Source organism: Nilaparvata lugens, chromosome X (genome assembly GCF_014356525.2).
Source record: "Nilaparvata lugens isolate BPH chromosome X, ASM1435652v1, whole genome shotgun sequence".
In the NCBI taxonomy this organism is placed as follows: Eukaryota; Metazoa; Arthropoda; class Insecta; order Hemiptera; family Delphacidae; genus Nilaparvata; species Nilaparvata lugens.
In genome coordinates, this window is record NC_052518.1 from 31,604,731 (window position 1) to 31,625,162 (window position 20,432).

The 20,432-nt window shown below is 33.3% G+C and overlaps 1 protein-coding gene across 10 annotated transcripts in view; it reads right to left on the minus strand.

Moving 5' to 3' along the window:
- The window catches only part of LOC111057353 (fasciclin-3), a 442,757-nt gene that overhangs the window by 54,242 nt on the left and 368,083 nt on the right, over positions 1–20,432 (minus strand). For 5 of the 10 annotated variants that reach the window (XM_039443161.1, XM_039443157.1, XM_039443155.1 and 2 more), the window contains one exon: positions 9,119–9,187. The exons of the other annotated variants lie outside the window; for them this stretch is intronic. In XM_039443161.1, the coding sequence (XP_039299095.1) occupies positions 9,119–9,187 (69 nt within the window). The remainder of the gene's footprint in view (positions 1–9,118; positions 9,188–20,432) is intronic. 10 annotated transcript variants of the gene reach the window in all.

Genomic DNA, 20,432 nt, shown 5'->3' on the forward strand with positions numbered 1-20,432 from the left:
ATATCCTACCAAATTTCCTACACGAATAGAGTGTAAGTTGTATTATGATAGCTACAGTACATACGTACTGTATAGTACAGTACCTGTTCGTTTTTACCGTAATTATATGATAATAGAAAGCTTTATTAAAAACAGCCATAACTTCCTTGTTTTCGAAAACGGGACTTACGCTTTAAGGAATTTGGGGTCGCTGAATCCAAATCCGAATCTTTCTATCTTCTTTTACAAGAAAGATAGTTTTCAGAAAAAGTGGTGACCGGAGAGACGTAGAATCACCATGTGAAAGCGGCGATTTGTCCGCTAGTATCTCGATCCAAGCAGGTTTCTGCTTGCCTCGAGGGGAAAAGACGTGACAAAAGGAGGTTCCTGGCTCGGGGTCACCATGTGAAAGACACGATTTGATTTAATGTACTTCGACAAAAAAACGTGAACACTGTTCAGTGTTCAAGTTGCACGTCTCCTATCGTGTGAAAGTAGCCATATACTTCCAACAACTTTTAGAACGCCAGTGAGCTAGTTGTCGCTCTGGTCGTAAAACCGCAACTAGAAATGACGCAAGTGTGCATCGAGCCTTAGGCCTCTTTCACACGATAGGAGACGTGCAACTTGAACACTGAACAGTGTTCACGTTTTTTTGTCGAAGTACATTGAGTCAAATCGTGTCTTTCACATGGTGACTCCTATCCAGGAACCTGGTTTTGTCACGTCTTTTCCCCTCGAGGCAAGCAGAGGCAAGATCTAACAACTATGCCGACGTTTGCTCAAAGTATATGACTCATCACTTTTTCTCAAAGTCTAACTTCCTTAAAAATATAGATAGAAGATTTCTGATTTCGGATTTGGATTCAGCGACCCCAAATTCTTTAAAGCGTAAGTCCCGTTTTCGAAAATATCCGAAAACAAGGAAGTTATGGCTGTTTTTAATAAAGCTTTCTATTATCATATAATTATATGGTAAAAACGAACAGGTACTGTACTATACAGTACGTAAGTACTGTAGCTATTATAATACAACTTACACTGTATTCGTGTAGGAAATTTGGTAGGTTATTTATCTTGATTTCTGAAATACCCCAAAATAAGGGAGTAAGATAACTTTGAAAAACCAAAGTTTTCCTGCCGATTGAAGAAACATTAAAAATTAGTCTAAGACATATTATATCTTAGACTAAAAACGTGTAACAAATATCAGATCACTATTCAAGCTATCAAGCTTTTCATAAATTTATTTGTCTCCTCATGGCAGAAGGTTTGCGCCCAACGTTTTCACTTAAACATTTCTATGATTAAATTGTGATAGAGAACATTATCGTATTGATCTTCTAAATCCAGTTACATGTACATCGATTTTCGTAAAATTGATTTTTTTACCATTCCTATGAATTCTAAGAATTCTATGAATTGTTTATACAGGTTCATCACAGGCCAGGTTGGTCTGAGCTATTCATGACTTTTTTTCAGTATGCATTATCAACTCAGCAGTTCTAATACACAGACATCACTACTTGGAATGCCATGACATTTTCTATTCTTTCAATTCCTATTATTACCATAGATCGATTCAGATCAGCACAATGTTTATACTGTATGTTCATAATAGATTTTTCTGATTGTAAAAAGAAATAGTCAATAATTGCTGGGAATTAAAGGTGATATTCAACAATTTGAACCTGATAAATTGGATTGTTGAATGACAATTGAAATTCAGTGAATTTTACTGTACAACATTCCTTTTCCTCCTATTTTATTGGGTGATGAGTGGAGATGATTTATGATTTCATATTTGGATTCATCTTTTCATAGTTCAATATTTTTTTGGAAAACTAGAACTTTTAAAAATTAAAAATGTTTATGTATAAACTTATCAGGTGTTCAAAAACTTCTTAAAACCTTTGCCTGTCCCTTTGTGAGGCAGGAGTATTATTATCTTAGTACGTACTATATAATCATATGATAATGGAAAGCTATATTAAAAACAGCTATAACTCCCTTGTTTTCAGGTATTTTTGAAAATGGGACTTACGCTTTAAAGAATTTGATTTCGCTGAAATCAGAAATCTTCTATCTATATTTTTAAGGAAGTTAGACTTTGAGAAAAAGTGATGAGTCATATACTTTGAGCAAACGTCGGCGGAGTTGTTAGATCTGTCGGCTTATTCGTAAGATCCCCATGTGAAAGTACAGGAGAGCTGCAAAATATGAAATATGATCTTCCGTAATATGATATTCCAGGAGCGAGGTCTCTGCCGTGTGAAACTGGCCTTAGACAACTTCAAAAATTGCTCTTTCAGCAGAAGACATGATTTTAATAATACTGAGATATTTTGCTTTCATAAGTTTTCTAATAAACGAGGGAGAACATTCTAAAAAATAGATTTACGAAATTAAATAGTAATTGTATCTCATATTTTCAGAAATTTTTCGATCGCATTTTCTCTTTTATTACCGTATTCATTACTTGTACTCGCATACAGCTCTGTGGATCTTGAAAGACGAATGTGTAGCAATATAACCTCAACGGCTTGGTTGTAATCAAATAAATTCCCTGTAGAATTCAGTCTTCTTGATATTGTAAACGATGTCATTCCATAACCAGCTTAAAGCTAAACTGGTTTAACTTAAACCGGATTAGTAAATGCACTGAGAAAACTGATTCAAGTTTAAACATTCAGATTAACTTAATCTAGTTTAGCAATCTGTGCAAACGGCCCTCAATTTCTATTTGAAATGTTTGATAGTAAAAGTTTATTTTGGTGATCAGGTGGTGTAGTTGACAAAAGTGAGCAGCAGTGTATTACTAGAAGTATAGTTCACAATTCTCATAATTCCAACATGTCTAATGAAGTTCTACTTTTCTGATATGGGATTGAAAGGATCATCATGAGTCCGGAATGATTCTTACTGAAATGAATCATGCTCTATCTTCAAACTGATTCTTCCTAATTCAATACAATTTTATCAATTCCATTCAAAATGTAGAATATTTCTCTCAAAATCTTCAAAATAATTTCACTGTAATGTTCGAGATTTTGGATAAATATGTTAGAATGCCATAGATATTTACAGTATATATATTCGTATGGTCAGGGGGAAGAAACAAAAACATAGTAGGTACTTTCTAGTGAGGAAAGAGTCGTCAAGAAAAATTAAAATTATATGCTTGCCAGTTGAGTAGCTTTGTCAAAAATAAAATAAAAATAGAGTTACATGAAAACATCACCTATATGAACTTCTAGATTGGTACTTCCAGGTCACTCAGCCACTGGAGAGCATCTGGACTGAGTGAGGAGACCTGCAGCCCCAGTTGGGAACCTGTATAGTGGGCACTCATCAGTAATATGGTGGAGCGTTTTCAATTCACCGCACTCACAATCTGCTGACTCCGTAAGACCCCATTTATGGATTGTCGCTTTTACCCTACTGCAACCAGTCCTTAGTCTATTGAGGTGCACCCATGTTCTCCTAGGCAGATAGAAACCCGTCGGTGGGGCAGATACGTTGATCCTATCTCTATTCTCACCTCCCAACAGTTGACATCGCTCTTGCCATACAGTCAAGGCTTGCTGGTTACTCATTCTGCAGCTCAGCCATGGAGGTTAGCGAGATTCCAGTCTCAGAACTGGTTGAGGGTCGAGAAATTGATGAACGGGGAGAGGCTGATTTCTCTCTATTTGATCCCATAATCTACTGGTAGATTTTGTGCGACGGAGATCTGGCGGTTCGATGTGCGAGAGTACAGGTAGCTAGTGTTGAGGTATGGCCTACAGTGATCCAGAAACTTTACGCATAGTCTTATTTAGCTCAACATCTATTAATTTGGTATGGCTGCTCTCATGCCAGACTGGTGCGCAGTACTCTGCAACACTATAGACTAATGGCAGAGCTGATTGTCGCAGGACACCAGCTCCTGATCCCCAGGTAGTACTTGCGAGTTTGCTGATCAAATTATTGCGAGTTTGTATCTTATTTCTCACCATCTCGAGGTTCTATCGGTTTGTGAGGCTGCGGTCTACTTTTACGCCCAGATATTTTGGGGCCTCTTCATTTTTTAAATTTTGTCTTTTCAGGGAAAACACTCATTGACTTGTTAGTTTGTGCGTTTGTCAAGTGGGAAGTACTACACACTGTCTTGTTGGGATTAGCTTTCAAGCACCACTCACCCAAGTAGGTATTTATTTTGGAGAGATATGGATTCAAAATTTCTTCAAGTTCTTGAAAGTTGGAAGCTTGAGCAGTGATCGCCAAGTCATCAGCATACATGATTTTTCACTTTGTATGCTAGGCATATCAGCTGTATACAAGTTGAAAGGAACGGGAGCAAGCACTGATCCTTGAGGGAGACCATTTTGAAAAGTTCCGTACCTGCTCTTCCTACCAATCAAAACAACATAGAGTTTTCTATTCGAAAGCATGTCAAGCAGAAGATTCACTATTTGCCTACTCTTCACAGTTCTGGCTATTGAATCCATACTGTATCATATGCTGTTGTTAAATCTCAGAATATAGCACCAGTTTTTCTGGTTCAATTGACTAATAGGATATTTACAGTATTCGGTACTTTTATGTATTCTGAAACAGCAGTATTGACTATTGGGATTTGGAGGCCTGTATTTGTCAAAGTTTTGAATGGTTTTGGAATCAATACGGAAAAGTACAATTTTTTTTTACTAAACATAATAAGTTGAACAGAATATAATTCACAAAAACAGTCAGTGAGATTCCAAACTAGAGATAACTTTACAGTGTCATCCATAAGATTCATAGATTAATTCATGGAAGTGATTTACAAACTCCAAGAGGTACAAATTGTACTTATTATGGACTAGGTTATTCTTATTTGAAGATAGAACAATTATATCAATGACATGTAATCATAAATAAAGATTCCAGTTCCCTTTATAGCTGCATATGGAATGTTAACTCAAACATGTTGAAGAAAAAACAATAAAAATTTCCGAGTTTATAGCCCTATTACAAATAAGCAGGCTATTGATGAATTCAATATAATTTATTTACAAAATAATCCTTCCATAAAGAATCAGATCAATGATATCGATAACTGTAATCAATTGAATATCAATAAAATACACGAATAGACTTACAGCTAATTAAAAGGAACACAAAGATTAATATAGCTAAAGCTATTCACACTCTGTTGACGGTTTTTCAGTAAACATTATAAATAATGATATTAAATTTGATAAATTCATTCGATCATGATGTATAACTACGTTCACGAATTGATACAAAGAAAAATCAAGTTCAAAGAACATTATATATATATATATATATATATATATATATATATATATATATATAAGACACGATATCAATAGATTGAAAACACTTAAAAACTTACATTAGGAATGGGGGAAATTTTCGGAGACTGGGTCTCTTTTCTCAACCGAGCACAGACTACAGTTTGTGCTGGAAAACTGCAGTCTGTGCTCGGTTGAGAAAGGAGACCAGTCACCGAAAATTTCCCCCATTTCTAATGTAAGTTTTCAAGTGTTTTCAATCTATTTATATCGAGTCTCCTGTTTTAATTTATATTACAAACTTTAAAGTGTCTTCTGTTATGAGCTCTATATATACAGGGTGATTCATAATTATGGTAAAATATTTTAATACGTGATAGTAGAGTTAAAAATGAGAAAAAAGTCCATATAAACATATATCCATAAACGCTTCATTAGCGAGCTATACAGGGTGAAAGATCACCATTTGCAATCAGCTACAACCTATGAGTTATTAGTTCTTTCCTCATAAAACAGCACATTTTTGTGGTGTAATGTACTACATAAGAATACATTTTATTCAACTTTTTTTCGAATTTAGTTTACACAGATTACATAATTCTTTTCAGAATTAAATTCTCTACAATTTTTATTGCGAAAAATTATTTGTTTACTGGACATTAAAGATAGTTATTGGGCATCAAACGTAGAAGTCTGTGTTTTTCTACTTAGATTTTTTGCATATTTCAACTTTTTTCTCAAAAACTACTCACACTACAGCTTCCAGACTAGTTTTATTCGATTTTTCAGATATTTTTCCATATGAATCCAGCATAAGTTTTTCGAAAACTAGTCCCCAAACAATTCAGCATCGGTGTATTTCACCAGAGGAACTGAATTCCGGGCGAAATCTTTCACTCTGTATAGCTCGCTAATGAAGCGTTTATGAATATATGTTTATATGAACTTTTTTTCTCATTTTTACCTCTACTATCACGTATTAAATTATTTTACCATAATTATGAATCACCCTATATATATATATATATATATATATATATATATATATATATATAATATATATATATATATATATATATATATATAATGATATTTTATCAGTCTCACAAGTGAGCCTAGTAGTTCTCTCCAATTCAAATAGTATCTAATAAGCGATTTTTCACAATGTCCTGCATTCTTAAAACCAAATAAGGTATATTAAAAAAAATATTGAAAAAACTTTTCAAGTGTTTGTTTACCAGAATTCCATAATAACATATAATCTAACATTATTAGAAAACATACAATGTAATAATATAAAATGGGTGGATTAGTCATTACTTTTTTGTCTATGATATTCATAATTATATAACTCAAATCGAATCTATTATTGAAATAAAAATACTCATTATATACAAGAGTAAATAGAAACTTATTTATAAAAATCAATTAACTTCCCAGAAAAATGTAAATCATACACTTCTTAATAGTCTCGAGATTCGTTATTAAGTGAATAGAAATATCCAATTTAAATCATAAAGTATTAAAAAATATATATTCAAAGACTCACTTCCACTGCTATTCCTATTCTACACAAAATACAACCAAAAATTGAATAAAACACAAGAAAATAATTAATTCAATGTACATTTACAAACTTTCCTGTGATACGTAGAGTGATTGAATACTAAGTGAAGGAAGAACTTCACAAAATCTGGATAGTTTATTGACAAAACAAGTATAGTTTATTCAGTTCAATAGGAGCATGATGTAGGAGTAAATGACCTACTGCAAATAATGATGACATTGACGTAATAATCAAATGCCTCAAGTATGTAAAATAGAACCTTAAAATGTAAGCAATCATAATTAAAGCATCCACAAGCATTGAAGCTACCAAGCTACATAGGTTCACATTGAACAGCTTGAATTAAGGATTCCATATATTTTATTTGATGTTGGTATTCATGAATTTATGTAAAAAAATTTGGATTTGATAAAATCAACACAATTAAAAAAAAAGTTTTAAGCCGAACATCTGTCTTGTCTTACATCAACTTAGTCCATGTATTCTCTATCATTCTACAATAAATTCAAGATATTAAAATGGAAACCATAAGAAACTATAGCCTAAGTATCTCACTCATATAAAATGCTGGTACCCAGCTTGTGAATCCAAAAAGGAATAGATTTATGAGAATTGATTACTAATAATGAAATTGAGAATGTAACAAGGCAAACAATATTGATCATTTACCTCAGGCTTGGTCCGCCAGGCTATTGGTCTATTGAAGGAAAATTGTTGCAAAATCTATCTTGGAAATTTTAGATGTTTTGTTAGACAGTAAAGACTACATAAAATAATGATGAATTTTCAAAGTGTAAAAGATTATTTACACATGTTGATCATTTGAGAGGGAGGCAGTAAGCAAAGTAATCAAAACATGTATCTGTACAGAATTTATGAGAAATTCTTTGGTATATTCTGTATCTATAAAATTGAGATTGATTTGGAAATGGAGTCATTATGCAACATGTTATCAGAAGAGAATAAAAATAAATTATTTTTTTCTAATACAAAAACAGCCAATCTTTCAATCAACTGTTTTTAAGAATTTCCAAGCCGGTTCTCTATAAAATAAAAGTATTTCTTCAATTAAAAAAAAATCAGATTGTCTGTATTTTGATGTCATATATTGGAATAAATTGAAAAATGGAAAAGCATACCAAAAAATGCCTGAGGACAAGTTGATTCGATCATTAAAGAAATGAAGCCCAAGAATGATGACAATTTTAATTTCTTTTGAAAAAATTAAGTATTAATGATAGTTACTTAGCCCAGTCTAGATGTCTTTTGATTTCACCACATATTTTGAATATTCAGACTTGAAAACTGAACAAATAAGATGGAATGATATGAAGTAGGCCCACTGTATAAACAAACATAGAATAATCAGTGTTACTGATTTTTGGGCAGAAATTGATCTTACTCGAATTTAGCAATGTATTTGTATCGTAAGTGTTCTTTTTCATGCATTTAGCAAAGTGCATTGATATGGTCAAGTTTATTTGATTAGGAATAAATTGATAAGCATTGAAAAATTTTTCGAAATAATTTCGACTGTGATAAATATGTTAGAACGAGATAGGAAAACATTTAGAATGTAGCCTGTTTCTGTACAGAAGTATATGGTCTATTCATTTATGATAATTTATTGAGAATGGATTTGTTTTGAGCCCACAGTGTTCAAGTGTAACAAATCGTTGTTTTTCAAAATCGTTCAATGCTCAAGGTATTTCACCTGATTGAGCCTAATCCACATTCAAATACGGTGATATTTGTAATTCAAATATTATCATGGTCGACAGTCTGAAAACAGAATTCAAGGGCTTCTATATGCTCATATTTACTTCAATATTGATAAGAAAATGCTCAAAATTATAGGTATCACTGACATATCACAGATACACTTTTTGATAAATATTTTTACCATTACTGTATCTAACAAATTAAATCTGGGATATTGATTGTTCAGCTAAGCTATTTGGTTCCTTTAATAAGATACATGTGGGAATGCCTGAGCCAATAAACTGAAAGTAGACAAATATACACAATGTAAAACAGCAAGAGGTCACATAGTTCACTGCCTAATAGTACACATTGTAAATCACTGAAGCTCATTCACGCACATAGACAAGCAAGTGTCTAAACACTAAAATTCATCAAACACTGATAAAATCCACTGTACTCATCTACTACGATGTTGTTCGTTCTAATATCTAAACAGGAGTATCCTCTTTTGGTTTTTCTTTCTTCAAGTCAGGACTATTGGTGATGTACTCTGTACTTGCATGGTGGTTAACAGCGGGGTTTTCTGTACCTTGTGAGGGGTCCTGCAGACCGGTCGAAGCTCCTTTTTCCGGTAAAGAGTCCTCATGATCATCCCTCACTGCAAACAATAACATTCTCTTACACAAAAGTCACCATACCTAATTTGCATCATCAAATTAAAGGTGTTTCCCTAATTCAAAGCATTCACATTGGTCACAAGAGCCAATCAACATAAAATAATATTCAATAGGAAAGTAGAACTAACACAATAGTTATTTGTATTTCTATAGGGAACAAAGTGAAACATTTTCCTCTCTGACAGCAAACGTTGAGCCCGCGGCGATGCAAGGGACGAAAATTTCCCCCAGGGAGGTAAAGCACTTTTCCCTCCACCACCTACATTTAATAAAAAATGTTAATTTTCCTTCATAGTACTAAGCTTGTTCAAACTATAATCCTAACCTTAAACTACAGATAATACGGTCGTATGTTTTCCTTGAACAACTCTAGATAATATATTATCTGAGCTTACCTTCCCACCTATTTAAAACACAGGCACTTAGAGTTAATGCCTATGTTATTTGAATGTAGTTTTCATAGTACCTAGGGAGAAAAGACACTTTTACTCCCTAGGGCAAAAAGTATTGCTTTGGATTTCTGTTCCAGGGAGTAAAGCAAGTACTTTAGATAATAGGTGGAGGAAAATGTAATTTTATAACCAGATTGAATGGTTGTTCTATCTTTGACTTCAATTTGTTCTTTCTACAATCTATATTATTTCATAGCAGAAACAGAAATTAATGAGAGTGATGAAAATGATGAATGTTGGGTGTTACAAGTGACGGCTCTCAATGATAAAATTATGTGTGAATCAACACAAGTGCTACACTCAAGAAAAAAATTTAAAAAAAAATATACTGTACATAAAATGTTGTAAATTATTCTGCTGTTGCCTATCAATCTTGAAAATGTAATTACTGTAAATATAGGCCTACAACAGCTATTCCAAGTTCAAATAATACAAAAAAAAATTCAAACACTAGAACGAACATACAAGCTCAAGCATTAAGCTGTCGCAAAATTAGGAAATACGGTTTGGTCAAATACAGCTTATGAGATCTTGATGAACTGATGCTTTTCAGAAGTATTACCAAAACTATTAGACTAATCTGTTCAAAATGAATCCAAATACAAATTGTTTATAAATAATAAATATAGGAGTTTTAACTCTTTGTACTCTTTTTACATTAAACCTACAGATATGACATTGAACTACACATAACTTACATTAAACCTACACATAATATTTGTCGAATGAAAAAGCAACTGGGACAGTTTCATCTAGAAGGGATCGTTCAATGAGACTATCCATTCTGAATTTGAAAATTTATTAATAATCATACATGATCTGGGTATGTTTCCTGGGAATATAGTAGTCCAGTGCGGCAATATAATTTTGAAAGTAAAGTGTGAAGTCCATTAAGAACTTCCAATTGATCTGTAGTAACTTCTCAGATAGGATTAATTCTACTTGATCATTATTGAACTAAGAAATAAATTATTATCAGAGGTGATAGAAATTTCACTAATAATTATTATAATGGACACTTTATGATTTGCATTGATAGTCCTACTTGACCATCATAAATATCGCAGATGTTTGTTGAACAAAAATATTTATTAAAGCTTTCAATTGTGATTGTGGCTGATCTTTTGATTTCATAGTTGCAAGATATCTTATTTCAGCAACTAATTACTTCTATAACCTGATCAGTTGTCGAATAATATCAGTGGAATTAAACTTCAAATTACGAAAATATGAAAAATTATGTGAAGAAGTGAAACTATCCATTCCAAAAGATAAATCTACAAGTGCATGCAGCATGTAACTAAGAACCAAGTATCAAGAACAATTTGACAAATTCAAAGGAACCAGATAGCTTACCTCATTCAACATCTTAGAATAATACTTACCAGTCCTCAAATCCTAGACTTAGCCATCTAAAATCATCAAAAGCTTCCAAGAATAACAGCATCATGAAAGTTTGTGGAAAGTGGGTGCTATTTACACAAAATATCTCTGAAGACACTCCACGATAAATTATTTATCATGAACATAAATTATTCATCATGTAATTAAGAGATTTTAGTGGTAAATCTGATCACTTACTAATTTCAATTATATTTTCGAACTTAATCTTCTCAATAAAAGCTATATATAGACTTGTACAGCTTGAGAAAAAATACTTTTATGAATTATTAGTCCAGTCAATATAAACATTGTAGAATATTAGAAATAAATAAGTCTCAAAGATTAATACTCAACGTGTGTAATCTCTATTAAAACATGTAGGATAGAGTGAATTCCAATCAACAAACTATTAAATATTATAACTGATTTATGTCATTTGTTTTGCATAACATCTGGTTTCTGGTATACTACATCTTCCCCCTTCCTTCTTAAGTTCAATCTGCATATCGCAGTTGATCTGCGTGGCATCTTCTCATCGTTTCCTCAACATTCACTAGGTATGAGTATGGTCCATTCACTTTAACGATTTTTCCTTTTTTGTAGCCTTTGCCTGATCTGTCTAGTACCCATACGCCATCGCCCTCTCCGAACACCTTTGCGTTGACTCCCGGCTTGCTGTTCCCTTGTCTAACTAACTCTTCGTCTACTCTGTCGTTAACATCTGGTAGTAATAGATCTATTTTGCAGCGTAACTCGCGACCGAACATCATAAAAGCAGGTGTTTTTCCCGTTGCTCTCTTTGGGGATGTTCTATGAGCGAATAAAAATTTATTTAGTTTTTCTTGTAAGGTGCCAGTACTTCCTTTTGAAATTCCCATATGTTCTTTGAACGTTCGTACACAACGCTCCGCCAATCCATTGCTTTTTGGGTGATATGGGGTGATACGTGCATGTTTTATGTTCAGTTCTTTGCAGAAATTTTGGAATTCATACGAAGTCAGTTGAGGACCGTTGTCACTTACAATTATTCTTGGGTAGCCAAATTTAGAAAATAGATCTTGTAATATATTGATCGTGGATTTTGTTGTGGTTGTTGACATGGGTATTACTTCGAGCCATTTCGATCTAGCATCTACAACGACTAACCACATTTTCCCTAAAAATGGTCCTGCGAAATCTATGTGGATTCTAGACCACACTTCTGTTGGAAAGGTCCATGAGAAAAGTGGCATCTCAACATCTCTGTTTCTGTTTTCTTGACATGCGGTGCAGTGTTTTACATGTTCCTCTAAATCTTTGTCCAGTCCGGGCCACCATACTTGCAATCGTGTTTTTCCTTTCATTGCTACAATTCCTGGATGACCTTCATGAAGAATTTGTAGTACTTTTGTTCTTAATCTTGTGGGTATGACTAAACGACCCGACCAGAGGAGTATGCCATTTTCAAATGATAGTTCTTCTCGTTTATTGTAATATGGTAGTAGTTCTTTGTTTACATTTGTATCTGTTGTCCAACCAATTCGGAGATAGTTTGTAACTTTTGCAAGTGTTGTGTCATGTTTTGTTGTTTCTTGTAAGCTCTTTGTTGATAATGGTATATCTTGAAATCGAAGGTGGAAAAGATGTGCTCTATTGTTTTCCCCTAACTTTTCGTTTTTTGACTTCAATACATTTTCCAAAGGAAACCTTGATAGCATATCCGCCGTTGCATTATCTGCACCTCTGTGATAATTTATTGAGTAGTCGTATGAGCTCAAAATTAAAGCCCATCTAGCAATACGGTTGGAAACAACTTTTGGAATAGAGTCATTTTCACCGAAAACTTTCACTAAAGCTTTATGATCAGTACGAATCTCAAAGTGTCTGCCATAGAGGAACTGTTCAAAACGTGTTACTCCGAAAATTAAACCTAATGCTTCTTTTTCAATCACACTGTACCGTTTTTCAGCTTTGTCAAGTCGTCTTGATGCGAACAAAATTGGCCTTTCAGTACCATCAGTATATCTGTGAAAAAGAGCTGCACCTAATCCGACTTCACTTGCGTCTGTGGCAAGAATTAGAGGAAGTGATTCATCATAATGAGCTAAAGTATCTGATGTTGTTAATAAATGTCTTAATTTTGTAGCGATTTGTTCATGTTTTTTATCCCAGTGCCAATTTGCTCCTTTTTGAAGTAATTTGTGTAACGGAACGCACAGTGATTGTAAATGTGGAACAAATTTACTGTAGTAGTTGATTGATCCCAAGAAGGATCTTAGTTCTTTGACATTTTTCGGTGATGGCATATCTTCTACGGCTTTGATGTGTTCAGTTGTGGGGTGTATACCTGTTTGATCTATTCTGTGTCCCAAATAGTTTACTGATTCCTCAAACCATTTACATTTTGTGGTTTGTACTCGAAGTCCATTGTTTTCAAAACGTTTTAACACTTCCCTGACTCTGTTAATGTGTTCTTCTCTTGTGGGAGCTGTTATTATTACATCGTCTAAAAGACATGCAACGCCTTCCAAGCCAGCCAAGATTTGATCCATTTTACACTGAAAAGCTGCTGTTGCTATTTTTATCCCAAAAGGAAGGCGTGAATATCTGAAAAATCCTTTATGAGTAGAAATAGTGAGATATTTTTGTACAAAAGTATCAACTTCCATTTGTAGATATGCATCCTTCAAATCAATAATTGTGAATTCTTTCCCTCCTGTAAGTTTTGAAGTGATTTCTTCAAACCTAGGTAGGGGTACAAACATGAAAAAGGGGGTGTGCTTGTTTTTTATTGTAGTTCTGATTTTCTAATATATTGTTTGGATACATACGGAGAAGTTCACAATCAATTCTTTCTTGCAAAACTTCCTTGTGCTAAATACAGAGTGGCCCATAAACCTCTTTTTCTTGTTCATTTTCTAGTTTTCAGCTTTTTCCGCCAAATCCAGCAATTGGACAGAAAATTTTTCTCCTGCCTTTTTTTTAGATTATAGAATTCTGAATAAGATGAGATCATTCGGAACTCTCTATTTTCAATGAGTACTGAGTTACAATTTTTCAAAAATGAATAAAAATTTAAGAAAAAAACAATTTTGATGAATTTTAGTTTTTGATCAACAATATCTCACGATCACTACCACATGTAACTGTATAATTCAAAATCCCTCTGGGCGTAATTTGTGCTCTACAATCTGAGACCAGGTCGAGTGCTCTATCTCATATAGATTTCTCGGTACACCTGATAACAATGCTCCTTGTATTTTGGAAACACCTGATTTTTTGCGTCAACCATCATCACCAACTTTTTAGTCCTCATATTGAGATTCCGCACAATGATATAAGTTCATAAGATCATGTTCTATAACAATCACTCGTTAAGATGCACTTAATTTAGTGGAGATGCACGCATAAGGACATCTCACGGATCAAAATGTCAAGCAATCATAACATTTGTCAAAATGATCGGATCTCCTCCTACTACAACTCATTCTTTTCGAAGGCGGTTGAAATCATGTATCATAAGTCAAATTTGTGAAAGAAATGCAAAATTCATTTTCGATTCTACTTCAGCCCATATTTCCAAACCCAAAAAAATGGTCAATCTCTATATATTCAAAGCTATGTATCTCGGTAACTCATTTTTACAAAAATAATTACTTGACCTTGATTGTAGAATAGAACCAAGTAACCTCTTTCATTGGCTTCATACTCACAGTCTCAGCAGTTCTATGATAGCAAATTATTGAAGATGAATTCCAGGCAACTGAGCTCGTAGAGAATGAAATTATTTGAAATTTTGGTCCAATCATGCATTCCTATGATGTATCACACTCATATTGGAGACTCTTGATTAACTTAGATACTTAGTTTCTTTCTTGTTAAATAATCTAATAGTTATGAATCCATATCCACCTAGACTTTTCGGTCAACCTAAATTACACAAAACTAATGTTCCTATAAGACCAGTGGTATCTTTTGTTAATTCCCCCTGCTCTAAATTAGCTCACAAACTGAATAGCACCTTTCGGTCATTAAAAGGTTTTCAACCAAAGTTTAGTATTCAAAATTCATTGGAGTTGGTCAACAATATAAAGCATATTCCTGTTCTATCATCTTGTAAACTTGTGTCATTTGATGTTACTAATTTATTCACTAACATTCCAGTGGGAGAAAGTCTTGAAAGAGCTGAGGAAATAATGAAAGCCTCTATAAATGATCATACACTCAAGAGAAGAACTGATAGGATTGATGAAGTTATGCACTCAGCATAATTATTTCCAATTTAACAATAGATTTTTTTAACAAAGAGAGGGGTTGGCAATGGAGTCACCCCTCTCACCACTCCTAACTAGGGATGGGTATCGATACATCGATGTTTAAAAACATCGATGTTTCAACATCAAACATCGATGTTTTTAACATCGATGTTTACTGTTCGATGTTTTTCACTTATCGATGGTTTTACCTAGACATCGGTCATCCGATGTTTTTCCCAACTAAAAAGTAAAAACAATTCTAATTATTTAATTTGATACAAGTTTTTTTTTTATTTTTTTGTTTGAAGAGGATTATCTTGAGAGCAATAAGCAATAGTAACAGAATTACAATCATTATCTCTATCATATTTAGTGTAGTATTCTGTTTAGTGTTTTTTGTGAATATAGATCACTCTTGTCAAAGATCTCGCATAAGTTTTGATTTCCTGCAGATTGCTATTTTTATTTTTCAATCAGGCTCTCTGTATTTTTATGTGAGACTGTTGGATACTCTTGAAGATGTACATTACTTCTGTGGCCCGTGTCAAAGTTAGATAGTTAGTTATTTAGAATTGAATAAGAGGTCGGATTCTTCGTTTCTTAGGAAGAAAGAGTTTCTTCTTACTACAATTATTTCCTCAACATGTGTTTAACACTAATTAATCTAGCTCTGGAAAAGAGGTCCTCGTATTGTAAGGAGTGCAGAGATCCATATAAAAAAACTTAATCCATTTTCATTTCCTAAAAAATCTATCAGTTATTGAATGAATACGATATGAGTATCAATGATTGCTTAGGGTGAAATTTCAAGACCGAATTCTCAAGGATATCCCGAGAGGTTTCAGACTAAACCATGAAGATGACAAATCTTGTGAACTAGAGTTGATTTATCTATCTAGTCACAACCTGACTTCAATTATTCGAAAGACTGTTAATACCACAAGTCCAAAATTGCTGTGATTCCAGTTAGTAACTGTTGAAATATTGGAACAATAGCTCCAGATAAAATTGTAGTCACTTTAGAAGCTCTTTTTGTGCTCTACAATCTGAGATCAGGTATAGCGATCTATCTCATATTCCAGGTACACCTGACAACAATGCTCCTTGTATTGTGAAAAACACCTAATTTTCAGCTTCAAGCATCATCACCAACTACATTGTCCTCACATTGATATTTCGCACAACGACATAAGTTCTTGAGATTATGTTCTATGAGAATCACCCGTAAGATACACTTCATTTCAGTATTTCCTAGTGGAGAGGCGCGCTTAAGGATACCTCAAGGATCAAAATTTCAAACACATAACTTTTGACACAATGCTCAGATTTCATCGTACTACACTTCATCCTTCTCGGTTCGTCACGGCGGTTCAAAATCATGCATAATAAGTCAAATTCGGTCGAAAAATGGAAAATGTATTGTTGAGTGTACTTAAGCTCATATTCCAATACACAGAAAATGACTAATTTCTTTATTCAAAGTTGCATGTCTTGTGAAATACTTCTGATAAAATTTCCAAATCTAGTGAGAATGTGGAAATTGACCCCCTCTACCCACTCCAATAAAATAATAATACTTTCGATTCCAAAACAATTTGGAAGTTAAGATTTTAAAAAAGGCGATTTCAGTTTTCACATTTTTTCGTAATTTTACTGTTGATCAAGAGTTTCTAAAACGAGTCTGATACATCATAGAAACTTACGATTGATTACAAATTGTAGATAAATTCATCCTGTACGAGCTCAGTTGCCTAAAATCCATCTTGAATCACTTTTAGCTATCATAGAACTGCCAAAACCGTTAATATGAGAAAAATATCTACAATTTCCGGATTTTTTTCAACAATCAAATCTCACTTTACGAACATATTTTTTCATGAATTGTTTACAGCAGATGAAATAGAAAATTCTATTGTACATTTCAAGATCATGTAATAATTTATATAATAAGGGGTTACCGAGATACATAGCTTTGAATATAGAAATTGGCCATTTCTTATGTATTGAATATGAATAAGTACCTACACTCAACAATAAATTTTCTATTTTTTGACCGAATTTGACTGTTGATGCATGATTTTGAACCGCCTTGGCGAGCCGAGAAGAATGAAGTGTAGTACGATGAAATCTGAGCATTGTGTCAAAAGTAAATTATAAGTGTTTGAAATTTTGATCCTTGAGGTGTCCTTAAGCGTGCCTCTACTAGGAAATACTGAAATTGAGTGCATCTAACGGGTGATTCTTACCCATGAACTTATGTGATTGTGCGAAATATCAATGTGAGGAAAAAGTAGATGGTGATGATGGTTGAAGCTGAAAATTAGGTGTTTTCCACAATACAAGGAGCATTGTTGTCAGGTGTACCTGGAAATCTATATGACATAGAGCGCTCTACCTGATCTCAGATTGTATAGCACAAAAATACGCCTAGAGGGATTTTGAAATATACATCTAAATTGTAACAATCGGAAGATATTGTTGATTAAAAACTAAAATCCATCAAAATTGATTTTTTCTTCAAATTTTACTCATTTTTGAAAAATTATTATAAAGTACTCATTGGAGATAGAGAGTTCCGAGTGATCTCATTTCTTTCAGAATTATATATAATCTGGGTGGGATTTGGCAGAAATAGCTGAAAACTGGAAAATGAGCCGAAAATACGAGGTTTTTGGGCTATCTTGTATCCAGCACAAGGAAATCTTGCATGAAGAGATTGGTTCTGGACTTCTCTTATGTACCCAAATAATATATTAAAAAATCAGAACTACAATATAAATTGCAAGCACACCCCCTTTTTTATGTCTATATTGACTGGACTAATAGTATCATCCATAAAAACGTAGGGCGATAAACGATGTTTAAAAACATCGATGTTCAAAAACATCGATGTTTACTGTTCGATGTTTTTCACTTATCGATGTTAGGATGAAAAAAACATCGATGTTTTGTCTTTCGATACCCATCCCTACTCCTAACTGAATTATTTATGGATAAGTTAGAAAGTAGAATCATTGAAAATAGTCATTTCAAAGATAAAATTGTTTACTGGTTTCGATATGTTGATGATATTATTTGCTTATGGAAAGGAAGTAACAGACAACTAGACAATTTTCTTTCCTATCTGAATGTATTACATCAGAGTATAAGATTCACTGTAGAGGTAGAACAGGATTGTGTATTGAATTTTCTAGATTTAAGAATAGATCATAGCACTGGTTTTCACAAGTTTTCTATTTTCAGAAAACCAACCCATACTGATGTTATCATTCCTCTTCATTCTTGTCATCCTATTTCTCACAAACTTGCTGCTTTCAATAGCATGGTCTATAGAGCACTAACAGTACCTATGAGACATCATGATTTTGATATTGGGATCACTAAAATTAAACAGATAGCTGTCACAAATATGGGTATGAAGAAAGTATGGTGGACAGATTATTGAGTAAAATTAATAGACAAATTTCAATCAATTCTAGCTTTGTAGGCTCAAACTGTGAGGAGAAGACTTGGATAACAATCCCATATTTAGGCCTTGTATCTGATAAGATAGGTAGGGAATTGAAGAGGAATGGATTTCATGTTGCTTTCAAGACAAAACCGATTTTAAATAGTCTATTTAGCTGGAGTAAAGACAAAATTGATATTTGGGATAAAAGCGGGGTGTACAAACTTAAAAGTGATGATTGTAATGCTTGTTATGTGGATCAGACTGGTAGAAGTTTCAAAAGTAGAATTAAAGAACACATCAGAGATTGGAATAGACAAAATGGGGAATCCAACTTTGCAGAACATTTGATAACAAATAATCACAAGTTCACAGTTAAGGAGAATGTTGAGTTTCTGCATGTTAATAACAAAGGCAGATCTTTGAATATTCTAGAGGCTTTAGAAATAACAAGAGTAATTGAGGAAAATTCCCAGTATAGTTTAAATGACCAGATTCATTTCAACCAATACAACACTATGAATTTAGTTTTATCATGAAATTGTAAGCATACATTAGTCAATAGTTTTCCATTTACATATTTGTTTTATTATCTTTCACACTTGTTTTCTTGGTTCTTATTTTGTACTAAAAGTAAATTTTATTATCATGGCGATTCTGTTGCTTAAGCCGCCATTTTGTTACACCGTTGAGGGGGAGGAGACTGTCTAGCTAGGCCAATGGCAGGCGTTCATGCCCTCGACCAATAGCAGTACTCCCCTATTAGTATAAATTCTGCTGCTCTTGTATTTAGTTTTAGTTTATCAGAGATTGACGATGGTGTAATAACCGAAACTGGTCTTTCTAATTATCAATAAATCAGTGGTTTTTTGACAATTTCTTAGTCTTTTTCATTCAATATGAATAATTACTATAATATCAACTTCTCAACTACACAAAAAGTTAAAAGTTTTATTTGAACATGATTTTGAACCGCTGTGACGAGTCGAGAAGAATGAGCTGTAGTAGGAGGAACATGATTTTGAACCGCTTTGACGAGTTGAGAAGAATGAGCTGTAGTAGGAGGAGATCCGATCATTGAGTCAAAACTTATGATTGTTTGAAATTTTGATACTTATAATAAATTTTGAAATCTATATGAGATAGAGCACTATACGAGGTCCCTGGTTTTAGATCACAATATTTCGCCCAGAGAGGTTTTGAATTATACATTTGCATGGTAGCAATCGTAAGATATTGTTGATCAAAGACTAAAAATCAACAAAATTTATGTTTTCTTAAAATTCTACTCATTTTTGAAAAATTGTAACTCAGTACTGATTGTTGATAGAGAGTTCCGAATGATTTCATTTTATTCAGAATTCTATAATCTAAAAAAAGCAGAAGCAAAATTTACTGCCCAATTGCTGGATTTGGCGGAAATAGCTGAAAACTGAAAAATGAACTGAAAAAAGAGGGTTTTGGGCCACTCTGTATTTAGCACATGGCTATTTTGATGAAAAAAATTGGTGCTGGACTTCTCTTATGTATCCAAACAATATATTACAAAATTAAACTACCATAAAAATTGCAAGCACCAATGTAATATAGTGACTGCACTATATGTAGTTTAGAGCTGATTCTAGCTCAAGAAATTTGAATAAGATAGTAGGCTATACACATTTAAGAAGGAATTATTCTTCAAAAAATTGAAGCAATAGAAACTAGA